We start from the raw sequence: 21,955 nt of genomic DNA on the forward strand, positions 1-21,955 counted from the left end.
TTTCTCTCATCTGTTGATTTTTGTGCAGAGTGTGAGCATGGCTATGCCTCGACCTTCCCCTTGTTACCAAGCCCTGGACTGCAGGATCCAAAGCCAATGCGGAGGCTGAGCCGGGTGAGGAAACACAGCAGCGGGGGCAGCAGTACAAGCACTGCCAACAGGTACCACACTGGGAGGCAGGGATGGGAAGTCATGGGGTGCAATGAAACCCAGGGCTGGGGGGAAAAGGGGAGATGAGATGAAAGCCCCTGGCTGGAGACAGTGCCTGCTACCGAGAGGTATCCTGCTGGAAAACTGGGGGGAGTCTCAGCACAGGGGGATCCAGAGCTAGTAGCTGCCATGCTGGAGACCTGATGCTGGGAGCAGAGGAGGCACAGAGGGGCTGTAGGTGGCTTGGCACTGCCACCTGATTCCACATCACAAACTTGAAGCTGGAAAGAGAGGGAGCATAGTGAGGTCTTGGGCAGGGACAGCAATACTAGTATGGCCAATAGGTGTCCCCTCTCTCTTCTCTTATGCTTTATGCTACCTTCTCATCTCAGAAGTTTGCTGCATTTCAGCAGGTAGACAGCAAGTGTAGCACTTTGGGATTGTAATGATAAATGTCAGCCAAAGGAAGGAAATGACATCTCCAAAATGGATCTGGATATTTACTAAATCAGCATCTTGTAAAATGACAGAGTGGCGTAACTGGCTTCTATACATGACACACTAAACTAGATACTAGAAAAACTCTGGCTGTCTTTCACCCAGATTCCTGGCTTTCAGAAAGTTGGAGTTTCAGTCCCCTTTCCATAAGGAGCTCCCTGCTTTCTGACTGCCAATCACAGAACTCGAGTTTAGGATTTTTTTTATAGGAGACCATGTTGTGTTGGTTGCTGGCCTGGTAAATTTAGGAGAGACAACCAGCTGCAGCTCTAACATGTTGCCTCTGTTTCCTTTCTGCCACCTTCTCTTCCTTCCAGCTGAGATTTAACGCCTTTTCTGTTACTTTCTCTCATCCCTGAGAAAGTGGACCATTCTCACTGGGACCTCTTGGGATGAAGATGCTACAGAAATGTAAAGAATTATTATTAAATCAGGAAACTTCCAAACTAGCTATATATTCTTCAAACAGAACTCAGCCTTACTACAATGAGGCTTACATGATATGTAAAATGAAGGAGGGCTCTTCAAGTGATAGAGCTTTCCCAAGAGCATGAGGAAGGGGAGGTAGACTGGGGTGCTCTTGTGTATTCTCTTCTGTTTTCCCCACTCCACTTTCCACATGCTTGGTAATAATGTGGCTGGGAGTAGTGTTGGAACTACTTGCTACAGAGAAAGTTTCCTCATCAGGATCAGCATCATCCTGGACTGTTTCCCGTGGTTGAGAGAGGAGTATGTTTTAGTTTGCTGCATTGCATAGCTGCACGATCTTTTCCCCGTTGATTTCAGTGCAGTTCTCTTCATGTTTTTCTGCCCCTTGATCCCAATCCCAGATCTACGGTAACTTCTGCCTGTGCTGGAAAATTATTGTGAGTGCAGCATTAAGATCTGTTTTCTACCTGGCATAGGGTGGGTCCATGGAGCCCGAAAGTTTCCCCTCACTTTTTTTCCTCCTGCACCACTTTCCTTCAAAGGCCTTTGTCATGGCGACCTTGCCTCTGACAAGGAGGGCTAGCAGCAGATCCCTTGGGAGCTTCTTAGCACCAGTGTCTGCATCTTCTATAGAGTTATGAAAAGCACTCCCTCTCCTGGGGTCTGAATGCTCTGAGTACCCTGCCAGTACAGAGCCCTGATATGCAGCCCTCATGTGGTAGCATATGATATTAGACCAGTATGCTAGTGGGCAGGACATGTACAAAATAAAAATCTCTGGGGCCACAAGAAAATAGAGACAATGTTTTGTAGCCTTATTTAATACCTCCTTCGTATGCTTGGTACAGAGGGTATAGGCTTTTTTTTTTTTGGGTTGTGGTATTAACATGAGGTATGTTGGCGCTCTTTGATTTTTGTAAAGCTGTTGCATGCATGAGAGCTTGTCACGAACTGGCTAGGGTATGTGTCTAATAGTGCCCTCTACTGGATGGAATTGGACCTGCTTAACTGTATGTCATAGGCCTTATACTGCTGACGGATAGGCTTGGCAGAATTTGATTTTTGTATAATTAAGATGGATAATATCAATGTTTATTTTTAAGCATTTTTTTCAATGTTTAGTCAGATTTTCACAGTTGCACAAAATTATGGGTTTTAAGCATTTTTTAATTTTTATCAATTACAGTTTTCACAGTTGCAGGAAATTATGGAGGTTCAGACAGGGGGGGGCAGAGAATATTTATTTAATGACAGCAGATGTTGAGATACAAAACGTTAAAGCTTTATAACCGTTAAAACACAAATTGTCAACATCATATGTCAAAATATACAAATTAAATAGCCTTAAAACAAACTCAAACACCATATTCGTTATTTTGCCTGTAGGTAAATTTCAGTGATCGTCGCTGGAAATATTTTTTTCATCAGTTTGTCTGTGTATGGTGAAATCCACATTTATCAATTTAAAAATCTAGTCCTTCCAAGCCGACTTATAGATAATGGGGATTCTCTTTTAGCTCAAGTCATAGCCAGCCAGTGCTTCTGGAATGAGATGATCAGAGTTCTAAATGGCTATGATGTGCAGTATGGTGACAACTGTGCAGTTCTAGGGGACCCCAGATTTTCTAGAATCTGTTTTGCATGGCTTTGTGAATGCAGCATGAGCACTAGTTAAAATAGGGTCCATTGAGTCCCTTTCTGTTAAAATCAAAGGGTCACTTCAGTAGTCTGTGTCGAGTAATTGTCTAGTCAAGTCGTCTAAGCTTTGGTATTCAAAACCTGGTACTGGTTTATGGGTAAAAACTTAAGTTCTGTGGTGGTAGTTGTTTGTTTTTCTCCTGAGATGTGTAATCTTTAAAAAAAAATCTATTTATTGTAAGAAAAATATGGGAAATCCTGTAGGTGAATGTTACATTTTGAAAGCTAAAGTACGATTGACAAAAAATTCTCTCAAGCACCTCTAATGAAATACACTGAATTTGTTTTGCTTACTTTGTGTGTCTTTAAATTGGGACACTTTGGTTCATTTAAAAAAAACCATGCAGGGTTAGATGGCTACAGATCCTGGATGTTCTTGTTTTCATTGGAGAAAAAATACATATAGTTAAAATCCAAACATTTTCCTGCAGCATCTGCAACCCAGACATCGCAGCTATTTCTTTCCAGCATGTTCCATCCTGTCATGGCACAGTTACTAGAGAAACACAGAAGAATGTAGAGCCAGCCTATAGGAGTGGTGATGCAGTCTCTCTTTTTTAAAAAAAAATGTGCAAGTTCTTCCAAAGTATGAGAGAGATTTTTAATGTTACACCTCAAATGTAAATAAAATAATGAAGAAAAACATTCTCTCTATGTATAATGAAACAAAAAAGGGAACAAACAAACAAAGGTGAGATTCTATGGCCTCTTGTCATTTCCGTGCCCCAGTGGCAAATGTGAGGTGACAGTGACATCATTTAGAATGTTTGGGGCACTGCATTAGCATTGCAGCTGTGGTGGAAATGGGAGTTGCTGGATGTGAAAGACATGAAGTCCTTTTTTAGATGATAATACATGAACAGCCCAATTCAAAGCCCATTTCAATTAGTGGAGTTTCTCCACTAACTGAAGTGCGTTTTGTTTCCACCCCATGGTGTGGAAAGCCCCTCGTGGTCGACATGAAGCAGTGATGTTCCTGGAATTCAGTAGTTTATTTCTGAATTGCCCTGCTTGTCTAAGGTGTGTCTCATGTGGTACTATGTGCTGTGCTGAACACCACTTTCAGTGTCAAGTATCAGGGGGTAGCCGTGTTAGTCTGTATCTACAAAAACAATAAGGAGTCTGGTGGCACCTTAAAGACTAACAGATTTATTTGGGCATAAGCTTTCGTGGGTAAAAACCTCACTTCTTCAGATCTGAAGATTTTTACCCACGAAAGCTTATGCCCAAATAAATCTGTTAGTCTTTAAGGTGCCACCAGACTCATCACTTTCAGTGTGTTGCTTCTCTTCCCAACTTTGGCTTGGATCCTTTAGTTGATGGTACAGGGGCGGATTACTGTGGCTGTGGGGCAGTCCCTCTAAAGTTAATGTTGCTTGCAGGATTGGGGCCTATGTCTATTTTGAATAGGTATTTTAAAGGTCGCCTTGGACCCGTGACTTGTATTATATAATAACGTCCCACTACTCAAACATCTAGACACATGATTAGTTTTACTTGCATAGTTAGTCCTGTTAAATTCAATGAGACTACTCGCGTGCTTAAAGTAAAGCACCTGTGTAAGTATCTGCAGGCGAGGTTCTCTGTGCTGCAGAACCTATAACAAGGGAGAAGTTTAAAAACAAAGTGTTGTGATGCTTAACTCTTTCCTTTGCTTTATTTAAATCCCCAGCATTTTTTAACATGGAGGGCTTTTTTTACACATTCTTAACAAGATTAGGTTGATTTCAAGTTCTCTATGAAGGTGAAAAATAGTAATTTTTCATGTTCGCATGCAGTGTCGTTTATATAATTTACCGTGTGTTAGGAAGCAAACATTTGTGGGACAACAGTTGATTTCTGAGAACTTGTAAGAGGAGAGTGAAATATACCATTGGAGGTTATATTTGTATTGGTGTATCAGGAGGTTACTGTCTTTGGTATTACTGGGAGCTACTTTTGTGGATCCTCCACATATCAGTGAAAGTGATTAGACCTGATACATTATACTTAAGGCCTGACATGTCTGACTTTTATTTATAAATTTTGAATAATAATATCAAAGGTATTTTTAATCAATTTAAATTGTGGTATGAACAGGAAATAAAGTAAACAGGGATGCTAACTGGGATTTTACCAAAATGTAATCAGTTTAATGAAGTTAAGACTTATTACAGATCAGAAATTAAATTATAATATTTGATCATCATCATTTATATTTGTTTTGTGATCTCCCAAGCACACCGCAAAGCCTATGGTATCTTGGAGACATTTAGGGGCTGATACTGTGAGGTGCCTCATATCATATATCATATATTGCCTCTAATCCATGGTACGCCCACATCTTGGATACTGCGTGCAGATGTGGTCATCACATCTCAAAAAGGATACAGTAACGCCTCACTTAAAGTCGTCCTGGTTAACGTTGTTTCATTGTTACGTTGCTGATCAATTAGAGAACATGCTCATTTAAAGTTGTGCAGTGCTCCCTTATAAGGTCGTTTGGCAGCCGCCTGCTTTGTCCACTGCTTGCAAGAAGAGCAGCCCGTTGGAGCTAGCTGGTGGGGGCTTGGAACCAGGGTGGACCGGCAGCCCCCCATCAGCTCCCCGCTCCCCTAAATTCCCTGTGCAGCAGCCACCCAGCAGGCTATCAGTTGCCGGGTAGTTCAGCTGTCCCTCCCCCACTGCCATGTGCTGCTCCTGTCCTCTGCCTTGGAGCTGCTCCCCGGAGCCTCCTGCTTGCTGTGCGGCGGAGGGGAGTGAGGGGGGCTAATGTCAGGTTGTCCTCCTGCATCCCATTTATCCCATCTCCGTAGAGCGGGGGGGGGGGGGGGGGGGAGGGGGCGCACATGACAGGGCTCAGGACGGAGGGAGCCTGCTCGCAGCAGCTGCTGTCTCAACTTGCTGATCTACTTTAAAAGGCAGTGTACTTAGAGTGGGGTCAGCGTACTTAAAGGGGCAATGCACATCTCTCTCTCACACAGGGTGTGTGTCTCTGTCTGCCATGCTGTCCCCTCCCTCCGTTCCTGCTGCCTTGTAGAGTGTGAGGCTACATTAATAACAGTGTGTTAACCCTTGAGGGCTCAGCTGTTCTAGTTCATCATTTAGTAGTAAGGCATTCCCTGGAAAATATCCCACCCTTTTCCACCCTCTGACTTCACCACCTCAACCAAGCTTCACAATCATCATCGCTGTGTACCAGTATTAAATTGTTTGTTTAACTTATACTGTGTGTGTATGTGTATATGTATATGTATGTGTATATATATATATATATATATATATATATATATATATATAATATACTTTTGTCTGGTGAAAAAAATTTCCCTGGAACCTAACCCCCCCTATTTACATTAATTATTACGGGGAAATTGGATTCGCTTAACATCGTTTTGCTTAAAGTCGCATTTTTCAGGAACATAACTACAATGTTAAGCAAGGAGTTACTGTATATTGAAATTGGAAAAAGTTCAGAAAAGGGCAACAAAAATGATTAGGTTTCTGTATGAGGAGAGATTAAAAAGATTGGGACTTTTCAGCTTGGAAAAGAGACGACTAAGGGGGGATATGATAGAGGTCTATAAAATCATGACTGGTGTGGAGAAAGTAAATAAGGAAGTGTTATTTACTCCTTCTCATAACACAAGAACTAGGGGTCACCAAATGAAATTAATAGGCCGCAGGTTTAAAACAAACAAAAGGAAATATTTTTTCCAGGGTGGATTTGATTTAAATCCTCAATACATATTCTTCACAACTCGGCGATAGATGTAGGTTTCATTTTTAGAAGGTACACACTAAACATTTCTAAAGTGATTTATTTTGAAAACTTTTCAGATTAGTTTTACAGCTATATCAGAAAATGAATAATTGTTTGGTTATTTCATTTACCAAAGGTAATTGAAGCAGATAGTTCACTTCCCAATGACTTCATAAATATCTCCAGTTCAACAGGTTAATCATTAATATTTGGAGGATTTTCTTGCCATGCTGTATTAGGAGGCGAACATCACCAGACAGACATTTAAATTGTTTTATTTAACTGTTTGTTTCTCACCTCTATATAGTATTTTATTTAAAAACATTTTTGCTGTTAACAAGCATGTTTTCTCTGGAGACACAAATCCACAGTTTGAGAACTGCAAAACTAAGCATCTCTGATGGTATCTTCTAGACTGAGCACTGAGACCCATTGAGTAGATAGAAAGATTAACCTAAATAATCGATACAGAAGCCCCTGGAACCCCATAGGATTGGGTCCCTAATCCATGAACTATTGGAAATCATTTACAAAACTTTCCTTAAACATTACATGAGTATATTGTCTCATACTATAGAATTAGAATTTATAATCCCTATTCCATGATGAGATATCTTTGAGCTATAATGTATCTTAATTAAAACTATCTTTAGATAGGTTTTTTTCCTCAAAAAGCATTTTATCAAAAACACCCGATTTAAATAAAAAAAATCTGATTTTTTTTTTTGTCATTGATTTTTAACCACCCTGATTTTTTCACACAACACACAGTCAATCTGTGGAACTCCTTGCCAGAGGATGTTGTGAAGGCCAAGACTATAATAGGGTTAAAAAAAGAACTAGATAAATTCATGGAGGATAGGTCCATCAATAGCTATTAGTCAGGATGGGCAGGGATGGTGTCCCTAGCCTCAGTTTACCAGAAGCTGGGAATGGGTGACAAGGAATGGATCACTTGATGACTACCTGTTCTGTTCATTCCCTCTGGGGCACCTGGCATTGGCCCCTGTCGGAAGAGAAGATACTGGTCTGACCAAGTATGGCTGTTTTCATGTTCTTATCTGTTCTGCTTATGACCTGGAATGAGTTTGTTGTACTACTTGACTCTGACCATGTACAAGGAGAGGATCTGAGACCACTGTCATGGGAGCTCACTTTTTCTGTTGTCTCACAACCTTCACGTGGTCCCCTTAATTTCCAAGCTCTGTTAGAAACAAAGAAGCTGATCCTGCAAATGGGAGCCAGGTGGATATTCTGGTTTCCCACTACAAACAGATCCCTTTGCAGGATCAGGGAAGAAAATCATGATTTGCCAAATAGAAAAGGACCAAACTGTTAGGGAAAGCAGCCTTCTATTTAAGGCTTCTAAGACAATATGGTAGGCTCTAAAGAGCACAGGCAAATGTTTATAAGGGCTTTTCTTTGAGCATATTATTTTGAATCTTCTATTCCGAGAATGGGTTGTTGATTTTCCCCACCCTCCCCTTTCCCTAATGTAGTTCAGCTTGGCCAGACTGGTGTAAATTTCGCCTCTGATTCTGCCATGATCAAGGAGAGAAAATCTAAGTTTTCAGTATTGGAGGTGAATTCACTCTCTGGTGGAACCAACTGCATGTTAGTACAGGAGTGTGGGTGTCCTCCAGAAAATGTTTTGCCCTATAATACAGTAATATAGCACCACTAGTGTACATATCTCTGTACAGTAGGTGTACAGAGATATGTACGCTATCTCTGTAGTGTACATATCTACACTATGCCAAATGCACAATGGGTCAAATGTCCTTCCTGTAATACCATTGGCTTTGACAGAGTTACACTAGGGATTTTGGTGGCTGATCTCAATGGATTAACAAGTGTGAGTGTCTTCAGAATCTGGTCTTTGAGCCTTGTCTACCTGGTGATTTGCCCTCATTTCATGTGGTTGCCATCAATACAAACTGCAGGTATAGACATTTACATTGCTAGAGTGCTTGAAACCAGGGTAAGTTCCGCTGATGCAAGTTGTAGACAAGGAAAGCAACACTTGGGATTTGCACAAGTGGCTGCAGTCTGATCGCTGACATTGGAGATAATTCCCAGTATAGACAAGATCTCATACACGATTTGTTTTGAGCAGAGTTTAGTGTTGTCATTCTATTATCTACAATTGTCATGTAAATGGGAAAAATACATAAAATGAGGGAAGGCCCAGTAAAAGTAATTCAGGAATGTAAATCACAGTACAGAAAAAGTAAATAGACCTTTATAGGTGAGATTAGGCTGGATTTAGTAGGGTTTCCAATTGCGAGACTCTTGTGATATCCTATATCATCTTGTTCGTTTTACAACCCACCACGTGGGAGAATCCTGCAGAGTTTCAATGAGTGCTCTCCTGGTTGTGCTTTATTATTAATATAGCACCATAAGTGTACACAGCCTGTACAATAGATGAGCTGTTCCAAACACGCAATGGGCCAAATTCTTCCTTGCTGTAATTCCATTGGTTTGAACAGAGTGACACCAGGAATGAATCTAACTAATTTAGTGCTTTACCCTGCGGTTCAGAAGCCCTTAGAAGCTGATGCACCCTGTTACCAGCAGCATAGGAAAAACACTACTGTGCAGTAACACAGCAGGGATATTGTTGACTCTGTGCCTAATTGTCATTTATACTAAGGCACTTAAGTGAGTGTAATATCATTTAAGGCTCCTGTACGCTGTTGATGTGGTATAAAGGGGCCCTAATGTAAATAAGAATCAGGCTCATATGTTTGGTTTGTGTATATAATTTATACTGCTGTACCTACCTTCTATAAATTATTCTTCTCTATGGCCAAAGGCCCATTAACCCACTAGGAACTTAGGTATGTTGGTCATTTTAGCAAAACATCCCGTGCTTACTCTAGAAGTGGCACCACGCAGCAGGTGCCGTAGCAAAATTGTTAGCAGACAAGACTCAGGCATTCTTAGCACCATGTTCTCTAGCCCTGCTCATGGTTAGAGGAGCATGTTAAAACCACTAGTGGCCAATCTACATTGCTTACACTGGGGAAGCTGCACTGGTGCTAGAGCAGGGGTGGGCAAACTACGGCCCAGGGGCTGGATCCGGTCCTCCAGACGTTTTAATCCGGCCCTCGAGCTCCCGAGCTCTCTGTGGCTCCCGGAAGCAGCGGCATGTCCCCCCTCCCTCTCCTACACATAGAGGCAGCCAGGGGGCTCTGCCTGCTGCCCCTGCCCCAACTGCCGTCCCCGCAGCTCCCATTGGCTGGGAACCACGGCCAATGGGAGCTGCAGGGGTGGCACCTGCGGACGGGGCAGTGCGCAGAGCCACCTGGCTGCACCTCTGTGTAGGAGCTGGAGGTGGGACATGCCGCTGCTTCTGGGAGCTGCTTGAGGTAAGCACCCCCCCGAGCCTGCACTGCTGATCCCCTCCCATGCCCCGACCCCCTGCCGCAGCCCTGATCCCCCTCCTGCCCTCAGTCCCAGCCCGGAGCACCCTCCTGCACCCTCAACCCCTCATCCCCAGCCCCACCCCAGAGCCTGCACCCCCAGCCAGAGACCTCATCCCCCCTGCACCCCAACCCCCAATTTTGTGAGCATTCATGGCCCGCCATACAATTTCCATACCTAGATGTGGCCCTCGGGTTTGCCCACCCCTGTGCTAGAGCAATGGCGGATTTCAGTAAGTGTTTGTTAGCTTCATGGCTTTTTGACGTCAAGCCCCTGCTGCTGTGAAGAATTAATGCTCTGAGACAGTGGAACTGATATTTTGGCTAGCCTATGTTGTTAGTTTCTGAATTCCCCTTTGTCTGTTTTCTCATGTTTCCACAAATAAGTATATATTATGTACAGCACACAGTTGATTCCCTAGTTTTAATTAGTATTCCTTATTCGTCAGTTTTTTGTCTCGCCCTCATTTCACCCCTGCCGTGTCTACTTCTGTCTGGAGTGCTTTGTCCACAACTCGAGTTTGTGTTAACTCACAGTCTTGCTGTCTCTAAAGTTTAAACCTTTGCTTTAGAAGAGACTTGGTTGATACCTCTAGAGTTGGCTCCACTAGCTGCCCTGACTTTTAGTGGTTTTATCCTTTTCCTCATTATTGAAGGCAGTGAAGAGAAGCAAGTGTACTTGCTTTACCTTTGGCTCCTGGTTGAGCTTTAAGATCTGATTCTTTGCTGGCCAGAGCTTCCAGTCCATTTTTTCATATCAAGCTGCTGAGTTAATTGTTTTGTTTTTTGGAGTTGCCACTGTTCATTATCTACCAGGCCCTCCTGACAAACTTGTGCCTGAATTCAAAGACTGGCTTCTTTTTTTCTCTTTCTGGGAAACGTGACTCCTCCTTCTCACCGCCTTTCAGCCGACAATGATACGATTTGTATTTTTGTTGTTGACTATTTTGGACTCTCTCTTGATTGGAAACTGTGGGTCTTCAGGGCTGTGCATGTGGCTGGCCTTTGCCCAGATCTTGAGACACTGTCCTGTTGATCTTGTAGGGAACAGTCATGCATTTTCCATCCCTCTGGATATTTTCCCAACTCTTATTTCTGTGTTTTCTACTATACATCCATTCTCTGGTCCTAGTTTGATTTTCATAGATATTTTGTTTCAGTACTCTGTTGTTTTACCAGTCTAGGTTGAATTAATCTGGATGATTTTAAACATGATCTTAATCTGTTGTTTGTATCATGCTTTCTTCTTACAAAGCTGGAATGGACGGAGCTTTAAAATGGTGCTCTTTCTGCTACATTGATTAAAGTTGCTCTGTAAGATTCTCCCCACCCCACCTTTTTTTTTTTTTTTTAATAAAGCTAGGCCAGATTCATAGAATCATAGAATATCAGGATTGGAAGGGACCTCAGGATGTCATCTAGTCCAACCCCCCTGCTCAAAGCAAGACCAATCCCCAGATAGATTTTTACCCCAGTTCCCTAAAGGACCCCCTGAAGGATTGAACTCACAACCCTGGGTTTAGCAGGCCAATGCTCAAACCACTGAGCTATCCCTCCCCCCTAAATTAGTGGAGATATCCTATCTCCTAGAATTGGAAGGGACCTTGAAAGGTCATCGAGTCCAGCCCCCTGCCTTCACTAGCAGGACCAAGTACTGATTTTGCCCCAGCTCCCTAAGTGGCCCCCTCAAGGATTGAACTCACAACCCTGGGTTTAGCAGGCCAATGCTCAAACCACTGAGCTAGCCATCCTCCCCCCATTCCTCTGTTATGCCATTTTAAATCAGAAGTAACTGAAAGCAGAATATACCTGTCTGTTTCTTTGCCTTCATTTTCTACAGGTCTCCTAAGTGCTGAGATACTACACTCCTGTAGATAGTGCTCAGGCCTAGAAGTCAGAAGACCCGGGTTCTATTCCTGACTTTGTCATTGGCCTGTGACTTTAAGCACATCTGTGCTTTTGTTTCCCCAACTGTAAAGTGAGGATGATGATAGGTATCCTTCTTTGTGATGTGCTCTGAGATCTAGAGTTGTAGATAATATAATGGCTAAATTGTTCCAATGAGACAGGCAGCTCACAGTTCTGAGCAGAAATGTAAAAAATCTTGTCTGATTGGAACTTTGTAAGTACAATCATTTTCTCTTCAAACAAAGTTGTTTTTAACCAAGTAGCATTTTGAATCAAATAGCCCCATTTCCAGATCTCTTTCAAGGGAAACCGCCCTCATTTGGGGGAACTTCCCAAGGTAAGAAGCAGTTCTCACAGTTTGAGCATGGTGAAATATGTTTTTCTCAACAGAGTTTTTCATTGCAGTGGACGTTTCTGAGGCTATTTCTGGACGTGACCCTCTTACTAAAAAGTAATGTCACGTGGGAAGAAGCATAGTGTAGGGCACAGGGCTGGGATTCAAGAGTCTTGAGTTCCATTCCTGACCCTGCCACTAACTTGTTGTAAGACCTTAGGCAAGTCATTTAACATCTACAGATCCTGCCATCTAGAAAATGAGGACAATTGGTAAAATTTTCAGAAGTACTAGTCCCATTTTCAGAAGTGACTTACGCACTATACATAGAGCCACCCCGGCTAAAGACTTCCTTTTGCTACCTATTTCTAGACTTGTTTTGGTTTGCTTGTTTTTAATCTCTCTGATTATCATATAGTGAAGTTTGGATGTGTGATTAGTGTAGTGTACACTTACACAAGCTGATCTCATCCTTCTGTAGGAGGCTCCCAGTAGAGATCCGGAAAGGGAGCCTGTGACAATGTTAGGAACGTTCTGTGCAGGAGATATGTTTATCTCTAATATTGACCATTGGAGTGGAGGACGACAGAGATGTCTTGACCTCTTCTCAATATATTGTAGGTGAGGCTAGTAGCACTGCCTATTTTAAGGTTGCGTGGTACTTCCCATTCTAAGACCTTGTTTTCAGTTACGTATAACTTTGCTAAACTTTAACTATTTGAAATAAAATTGTTTGTACTGGTTGTCTGTGTCAAGCTGAATTTTTCTTGAAAGTTTCAGCCAAGCGGTTCAGCGGTTTCCAAGAATAAGGCTAAAGAAAAATGTTGTTCCCCCCCCCCCCCTTTTTTTTTTTTTGATTTTCTTAGGACCATTTTTTGAGAAGCTCTAATGCCCCCATGCTTTGCAGCATGGACTTGAAATTAGTCAGGGTATGGCCTTAATGTTGGAGATATCTTTTCCTGTTCCTGTGAAAATCTGTTCAAATTTGGCAAATTTATAAGACTTAAAGTTTCAGTTCACACATGCTCAGTTGAGACTTCAAGAGCTTTGCTGCCCAAAGTTTCTGTTTGCACTGGACATGTTCTAGCCCCTTATTGCTCTTGCGACTCGAGTTCACAAGCCCCCCCCACCCCGCCCCACAGAGCACCGAAGCATGCATCATCCCAGGGCTATGCGATAAATCCAGATTTTCCTATAATTGCTGTTATGACTTTAGCCAAGATGGTCAGGGATGCAAACCCCACGCTCGGGGTGACCCTAAGCCATCCAGAAGCTGGGAGGGGAAGATGGGGGCGATCACTCTCACTGCCCTGTTCTGTATATGCTGCCTGATGCTCTGTACTAGCCACTGTCAGAGGCAGGATAGTGAGCTAGATGGATTGTTGGACTGACCCAGCATGACAGTTCTTATGATCTTATGTTCTGGTTCTGTATGGCCAAATCCTGCCCTTTCCCCATAGCCCAGGTGGAATGGAGTGGCTCTTCTACAGATATTGAGGGCAAGATTCTAGGATCAGCACCCTTTATATGGAGCCCTGCATCCCAGTGTGTAAGTTTGTAATGGATTGGTTACATTGCCGTACATACCATCCTCTCCTGTTAGAGCTGAGTATAAGATGGTGCCAGCATCGCTGCAGCTTTGGCCTGTGACCCCTTGGGATACCCTGGCTTCTGTGCTAAAAACGGGGCTTGAAAATATCCTTTAATTCTATAAAGCTGGGATCCAATATTACTACGGGCCTTTAAAGTAAAGTCAGTGGAGTTCCTAGCTGTGATCTGTGGGACGCTTTGTCCCAGTAGGACACTGTTTAAAGTGTCTGTCTGAAGACTTCGCTATCCTGTTCTCTATTGAGGGTCTCTTCCCCATTGTCTGCCCTTCCGCTGATTAGTAACTGACCATCTGCATGGCCATTGCTTCTTTTGCAAGTACGAGTAAACGGTAACAGATGCCAGTGACTCTGTGTCCCCTGCTCTGCTTCCCTGTTGGAGACTGAGAAAGTGAACTCTGGAAGGGGACTCATTTGGTCCTGGGAAAAAGGCTTTGATCACAGCCTTGGAAGGATTCAGATGTCAGTCTAAGAGTAACAAAGGAACCAGCCAGAACTTGGGGCCACATTAATCTGGTGCAACTCCAGTGATGTCAGTGGGGATGTAAACCTTAGCGTATTCTGCCTTCTCAGTTTAGTCCCTTGTAGAAAAACATTTTCTTCAGATACCAAGGCCAGCACATCTGAGGGGATTGGAAAATAATGTTGGACAAAAATGCTGAATAAGAAAAGAACCTATGGCTGTTGCGCTACCCACCAGGAGGTGTTTGGGTTCACTGATAAATTAAGTTGAGCTGGGACTGTAGTATGTGGCATTTGTGACTTTGGACTGTGGTTTTTTCCCAAAGAACGTTTAGGCCCACAAATCTCATAGAAATTCAGTAGGAATTGGGCAGCTAACTCCCTGAAGCTCCTTTGAAACTCCCAGTCATGAACTTCTCCAGCTTAACCAAAGATTTGGTTGTTTCATGCACAGGCTGTACTATTACTATGATTTGCATTACTGTAGCACCTAAAGGCCCCAGCCAAGATCAGGGCCCCATTGTGCTAGATGATGTACAAATCCATGGTAACAGATTAGTCATAAGAACGGCCATACTGGGTCAGACCAAAGGTCCATCTAGCCCAGTGTCCTGTCTTCCGACAGTGACCAATACCAGGTGTCCCAGAGGGATTGAACAGAACAGGTAATCATCAAGTGATCCAGTCCCTGTCACTCATTCCCACAATTGCTAGTTTATGGCACAAAATATTAGATCAGTTTTCAAAGTCATGGTTGCTTGGTTGCACTCTCTCTGTATGTCCAAGGAAGATACTTAGATTGCAAGCTCCTGTTTTATCTGTGCACAGAGCCTAGCACAACAGAGCTCTAAATCCCCCTGATTATGGCCTCTAGGCACTACTGCTATACAAACAATAAATGGTAAGACAGAGTTAAAAGTCCTATCTATATAAAACATGGAATTTGTGAGGACATGCAGTGTGTCTTCATGGATCGTCTAGCCAGCAGGCTCTCTTACATCCCCCACATACTGCACCAAGCATTTTATCGTAAGAGGGCTAACACACTATATTAATGAACTGCTTCTAATCTAAGACAAACTCACTGCATCTTAGCTGTTGGAAGGAAAGGGGGATGGAAGATGAGGGTAACATTCATAGAAAGTGCACAGGGCCTGATCCCGAACCTGCTGAAGTTAATAGGAACCCTTCTTTTGACTGTAATGGACTTTGGATCAGGCCTATGTTTTCATAGACTAGTTATGAGTTTGATCCACTGCCTTTGGAAGCCAATGGAAAGACTCTCATTGACTTCACTGGGCATTAGTTCAGGACCTATGTACACAACTAGGTGACTCTGGATCAGGGCCGGTTCCAGGCACCAGCTTAACAAGCAGGTGCTTGGGGCGGCACCTGTGGCAATTCGGGGGCGGCAGGTCCCTCACTCCCTCTAGGAGCAAAGGACCTGCTGCTGAACTGCCGCCGATCGCGGCTTTTTTCTTTTTTTTTTCCCCATTGCCGCCGCCGATCACGATTGCGGCTTTTTTTTTTTTTTGCTTGGGGCGGCAGAAATGCTGGAGCCGGCCCTGCTCTGGATCAATTAATTAAAAAAAATAGAGACAATAAAACAACCATTGAACATTCCAACTTTCCATCTGCCTAGCCACTGTCAGTTGGCACCTTTCCAGCAGAAGTAAGTTTGAGGAGAGATCTGAAGGAGAAGGGGTCAGCATTTGATGTACTAGTTCTGAGAGGATGATCCATGCTCACAGGGTAGCATGGCAGGGTGTGTGTTGGAGGAGTAGATGGACAGGTGATCAAAGGTTACAGTAGTTGGCAGAGCCAAGGGGTGGCGCAGTAGAATACCAGAAGGGATAAGCATTTGGGGGGTAAGTTGTGAAGGGCTGTGAAACTAATAACGAGAATCTTATATTTGATGTTCTAGAGAAGGGGCAGCCAGTGGAGGGACATGAAGGGGAGAGGGTGATGTGGCCAGAATGACAGGTCACTGGCAAGACAGATAGGGTATACAGGCAGTTCCAGTATTTATCGATATTATATTATGGGATTTCCTAAACTCAGTCAAGGTAACTATATTATGGGCTAGAAAAATATCTTTCATTATAAGCCTCCTCATGGTGAAGGGAGGGATGAGTAGATTTTTGTCGGGGTTGCTGGGCAAGGACCATCTTTTGTGTTTGTACAGCACCTAGCACATCTGGTCCTGGACCATGACTGTGTTCTTAAGTGCTACAGTCATACAAATAATAATGCTAATTTTGCAAAGCTGAGCTATATATTTTATTTCTACTAACAGCCCAAAATTGCTCCCTGAGGATGAAATTCCCTCTACTGTGAAGGCACAGCAGAAAGCTAGTTGTATGACCTAAACCTCATGGCAGAGCTGTGTGTGGGGCTTAGGGTAGAGTGGTGGCACAGTGAGCCTTTACACCCCCCCATAAGCTGTGGAGGTAGTCTCCTTGCCACAGCAGAGTGGTCTAGGTTGAAAGTCCATGCATATACAGATTCAGAGCCCTAAATTCCCCCATAGGAGAGTCAGCTATTCCATGGGATAATCTCTGTCACAGCCACATAGCCTGCCTGTGGATTGGGTCTGTGGGTAAATTCTATCTTCTCTACCCTAACCTTGCTTTGTTCACTACATAAAACCCAATTCCTCAGTTTGTGTATTAGAAGTGACTTTTTGCCCAGAAGGACCAGTATTTTGCATTCATGTATTTTGTTGAAACTATTATACTCAGAGGATTGCAGCCATTACTGCAATTTCTGCTCCTGTGAGAGGTTGGGATGTGATGCTGTTCAAATGGAGATGCAACATGTATAAAGAAATCCCCATGATTTGTAATGAATTCCCAGGAAAGCAATAAAGCTGCTATCCTGTCAAGCATTTCTTGCTGTACATCGGTGGGTGTCGAAAGCTTGTCTCTTTCACCAACAGAAGTTGGTCCAATAAAAGATATTACCTCACCCACCTTGTCTGTTGGTGTTAACCTTAGGCATTCATGAGACTGCTGATTTGAAGAGAGTTAATTAGAACTGAGCATTGATTATGGGCATTTATTTTTCCAGGTTAATTTCATATGCCATGAGAAAACATATTTTATTTAAATAAAAAAACTGGGCTGAGCAGATGTATTATTTACTGTGTCTCACTCTTAGAGTTTGGTGTAGCTTAATATTTCAATAACACATTATTAGAAAAGGACTGGGATGACAAAGTTGTTTATAGGAGTGTAATAGCTTATTGTGTATTAAACTATAGTGGATTATTATAGTCCTTGTTTTGCATGTTTTCTATATGGACATAATGCTTTATTATTTTTTGCATACAGCTGTAGAAATCTATGTGATGAAGGCTTTGGGAAGCTCTTATTTCAGTCTCCATTTCAGGTTTCATATTAAAAACAAACATTGTGGGGAACTGGCTAACTGCTCGATTATTTCTGTCATATAGTTTCCTGAGCTTCTCGTGCTCTAATCTTTTAAAGATAACTCCTGATCTCTTCATGAGTTGTTTCCAAAATATCTTAAATCGGGTCCTGTTGTATTAATTTGATGGAATATATAGGCTAAAGGTGTTAACATAACCCAGTCACTGTCCAACATTTAAACTTTATTAAACTAGGTCTGAGGTTTGGTATACAGAGACCTCAGCCTGCTTAGTACTATGGCGCAAACACCATTTAAAAATCCTTTTAACCTTTAATTAACTGTTTTTCCTTCTTTTCTGTGTCTTTAAAGCATTTGAAATGTTAAGTATTAAATAAGACTTTAATTTTAACAACATCGTGTTTTCCTTTAGCTGTAGACAATTTTAGTTAGGGGAAAAAACCCTGTTGTAGATGGTATCAAAGATGGTAATAACTGTCCTTTTTGGGGAAAAGAGAAGTTATAAATCCAGTGTCTTGTATTTAACCGTGGTACTCTTTGTACTTTTTCCATATCCTGGGACCAACACGGCTACAACAACACTGCATACATGAAGAGGTTGGCATATTTGGGGAGCCAGCCTAGTAGTCATGGCTGTTCCCATGATTTGGACAATGTGTTTTTGTTTAATGTAAAATTGTTATGGATGAGTTTGGCGATGTGTTTGCGGTGGATATCTGTCCACTGGGTTGTCCACTGTCTTGTAATATTTGAGGCAGGCAGCTATGCTATCATTGTGAGTGATGTTGGTGTATAGGGAGGTGACATCCATAGTGGCAAAGATGGTGGTCTGAGGGAGGTTGTTGGTGTTGCGGAATTTGTTGAAGAAGTCACTTGTATCTTGGAGGAAGCTGTCCCTTCGTGTGTTGAGTGGTTTGAAGATGGTTTCTATGGGACCCTATATTCCTTATGATGGGTCTGCCTGGGTTCCCTTGTTTGTATATCTTGAAACATGTAGAAGGTCCTGGGGTGGGTTTGTGAAGGATGAGTTTGTTGCATTTCTCTTGAAGTTGTTTAGGGAAGGATTTGATGATATCCTTAAATTCCTGGGTAAATTGTGGGGTGGGGTCTTCTTTGAGTTCTTCATAGTAGGTGGTGTCAGAGAGTTGTCGGTTGGCCTCGTTAACATAGTCATAATGGATGAGGACTACTGTGGCGCTCCCCCTTTGTCTTCTGGTTTGATCACTATCTGGTGGTTAGGTTTCAGGGACAGTATAGCTGTCCCCTTAGCGGTGGAGCGATTGTCACAGATCTGATGTTTAAGGATTTCACAGTCAATCGGTGTAATGTTCAATAGTATGGTTTCGTCCACACTTAGATTGTATTAAAGATGGTACAGTAATAACTGTCATCCCAGGTGGTGGTTGGGATTCAGCTGGAGCTAGTAGGGGTGGCGATGTCATCTGGGTCACACTCTCTCTAGCCCATTGGGGCCACGAGATCTCTCCGAATCAGGAAGATGAAGTCCTGGGGTGCCAGGATATGGTGGGGGATGGCAGCCATGAAGGTAAAGCTCGCTCCAGTAGCTTCTGTCCTTTCAGCCTTTGTTCTGTTCTTTCATTCTTTCCCCACAAAATCTTTCTTTTAAATACCCAAAAAGGGAGTCATGGGTGGAATAACCTATTATTTTGTTCACCAATTAGACCTAATACCTGGCATACCAATTTTGGCTTACTAACTTCCAGCTCCATGCCTCCTATTTTTAACAAGCATACAACACAGTCCTTGAATCATATCAATGTGGTCTTTTTGTTTAGACTAATTCAGTTATTCTGTCTCCCTTTTGTACCTTTTGCCATTAACATTTGTTGTTATAGGTTATTTTGACATTTTATGAACTTTCACATACTTTTTAGCGTTGAGCTCATAATTAGAGTAAATTTGTAAGCCCAATTATCACAACAGTCCTTCCATTTATGTGACAATTTATTAAATTTAAAGGAACACTGCCAATTTTTTTTCAATGAATGATTAATGTATAAAACAAATCACCTTTCTGATTGAGCCCACTTTGAATAGGATGTCCTGGATTTTTAAATTTTAATGGGTTTTTTTCTCCTAACCTGCTGATGTTTAGAAAGGTCTTTTTGAGGGGGGGATATAGGACAGGCTGAGAAAAACAATAGCAACCATGCTCGGGCCCTCCCCTTTCTCTCTCTGATCCTGCCTCTGCAGTTTCAGCTTTGCTCAGCTACTGGTAAACACCCTCTGGCATAGCCTGTGTGGCAGCATGAATGTGAGCTCCCTCAGTTCAGTGCAGAGAGTGATGTCCTAATGCAGGAGGCACAAAGTGCAACAGACCATCAACAACAGTGAAACTGACTGTATACAAAGTACTGCCAAATATACAAAGTAAAACAAAAATCCAAGAGAAATATGTCTAATCTCATTGGTGTAACTTTAGGACTACTTGCAACAATTTACCATCCTCTTGAAAATCTGAACATTTTGTATCTCTTGTACCCATGTTGTTGGATCAGAAAGTTGATGGTGTTCTATAATTCTGAATATTTAACCGTCAAAGTAAAAAGCAATCGATAGCCTGGTTTATGTCCAGATTCTGGTTGATATTAATCAGAAGAGAAATGAAGATTTTTTTTGTTTAAGTAAAACTAGCAGTCAGTTTAGACCCAATATTTTGTGGTTGATTTTTGTAGTTTTTTTTTTTTTTTTTTAAAGTTGTTAGAAAATTTAATATTAACAGACGTGGTCATGAATTTTATTTTTTCCATTTCAATGACAACAGTGTCTTATTTAAATCCAAATAAATCTTTGTAATGTTTGCAACCCAAAGATAGAAAAAATCATGCCAGATGCAGAAAGTGAAACTGACTATAAACAGAAGAGAAGAGAAACTGCCTTTTCTATTTTCATTGTCCAGGCTAAGTAAATATAAAAATGCAAGTGAGTCTAAATGATAACGAGGATATCAGACTTTTGAAAAATGTTTGTAGTTAGCTTAAATCTAGCTGGTGCTAATAGCACAGGTAACAACTTGGTAGGATCCATTTATGTTTGCTGAGCTTCTTTTGTTCGAATTCCGCTGTGCTGGGAAAGTTTTTGCAGGCGATATGGTTAAAAGTCACAGCATAAATTTCCTGACTTGATGAAAAGACTGTGACCCCCTCAGAATTGTGTTGTTCATTGGAAAGAAGATAGGTAATAAAGAGTCTCCTGTGTGAGAGGAATAGGGGGAACCTGCTGTTTTAATTTTGTTCACAGCAGTGAGCCAAACTTTGTTCTTTCTGTGCTGGCCTTGATAATTGGCTCAATATAATATAGGAATTCAATTCATTGCATATCTTTGGCTTTATAACTGTTAATGGAATAGCCAGGAAGAGTGCAAAGTCTCCTGCAGAAACATACAGTAAATAAAACTAATAACACGTTCCAAAGGATTTGGGGTCAGATTTTAAAGGGGCCTTGACCCAGTCTCTGGGAGGTTCCGTTTTTTGCAAATAGTTAATGAGCACTGTCATTTGATGTGTAAATGATAGAATTTGCAACATAGTCCAGTTGCATGAGCAGATAGGATTTGCTGGTTTAAATTGTCACTTGCATAAAAAAAAAAGGGTGCAAGCAACTTCACTCTCACTCATCCAACAAGTAATCAGGCTTTATGTAAGTGAAGTACAGGGGACTCGAAAGGGGTGAGAGCCCTCTTACCTAGGGCCAGGGCACAGGGCTGCAGTGCAGTTGCTCTAGTCTATGAAGTAATTGGCAGACTTATGCCCTCTGTGTCAGTTACAGAAGCTGCTAGGGCCACTGTATCCACGTAATTATGAATCGGTCAGCTCCTTGTCTGTCCTAAATAGTGCTACTCTCTAGGCCAGCCTACACTGGGCTGGCACAGAGACCCCCTCCAAGGCAGAAGTTTAAGTAGTACGGGCAGCTGCCACTTAGACTTGCACTAACCGTACACATGCAGGTGACTTGCATATCTACAGTCACACATGGCCAAGTGGACGCCACATTTTGAAACCTCATCCTTAGTGTTCAGGTTTACCAGCTGTCAGAAGATATATGTAAAAATAAAATTAAAAATGTACACTCAAGATCCAGCATTAGTTGCTCATTTAACCAGGAAAATAAAAAGTTGCTGCTTTTCTTTCACTTTGAGGGTGACCCCTTTTTAGGGATTTGCATGATGGGAAATTAAAACAATTACTTTGGGAGCTTGTCTAGCTTTAGGAGTCTGTGTTAGTATACTGTGCCTTTAAAGGTATGTCTGCACTTCGAGCTGCTCAACCCCCGCTCCGCCCCATACCCC

General features: G+C 42.2%; 1 protein-coding gene across 4 annotated transcripts in view; it reads left to right on the forward strand.

Moving 5' to 3' along the window:
- MXI1 (MAX interactor 1, dimerization protein) overlaps positions 1-21,955 on the forward strand; it is an 86,198-nt gene that overhangs the window by 20,976 nt on the left and 43,267 nt on the right. For all 4 annotated transcript variants that reach the window (XM_065407149.1, XM_065407145.1, XM_065407148.1 and 1 more), the window contains one exon: positions 29-161. In XM_065407149.1, the coding sequence (XP_065263221.1) occupies positions 29-161 (133 nt within the window). The remainder of the gene's footprint in view (positions 1-28; positions 162-21,955) is intronic.

This window comes from Emys orbicularis, chromosome 7 (genome assembly GCF_028017835.1).
Source record: "Emys orbicularis isolate rEmyOrb1 chromosome 7, rEmyOrb1.hap1, whole genome shotgun sequence".
Taxonomy (NCBI): domain Eukaryota; kingdom Metazoa; phylum Chordata; order Testudines; family Emydidae; genus Emys; species Emys orbicularis.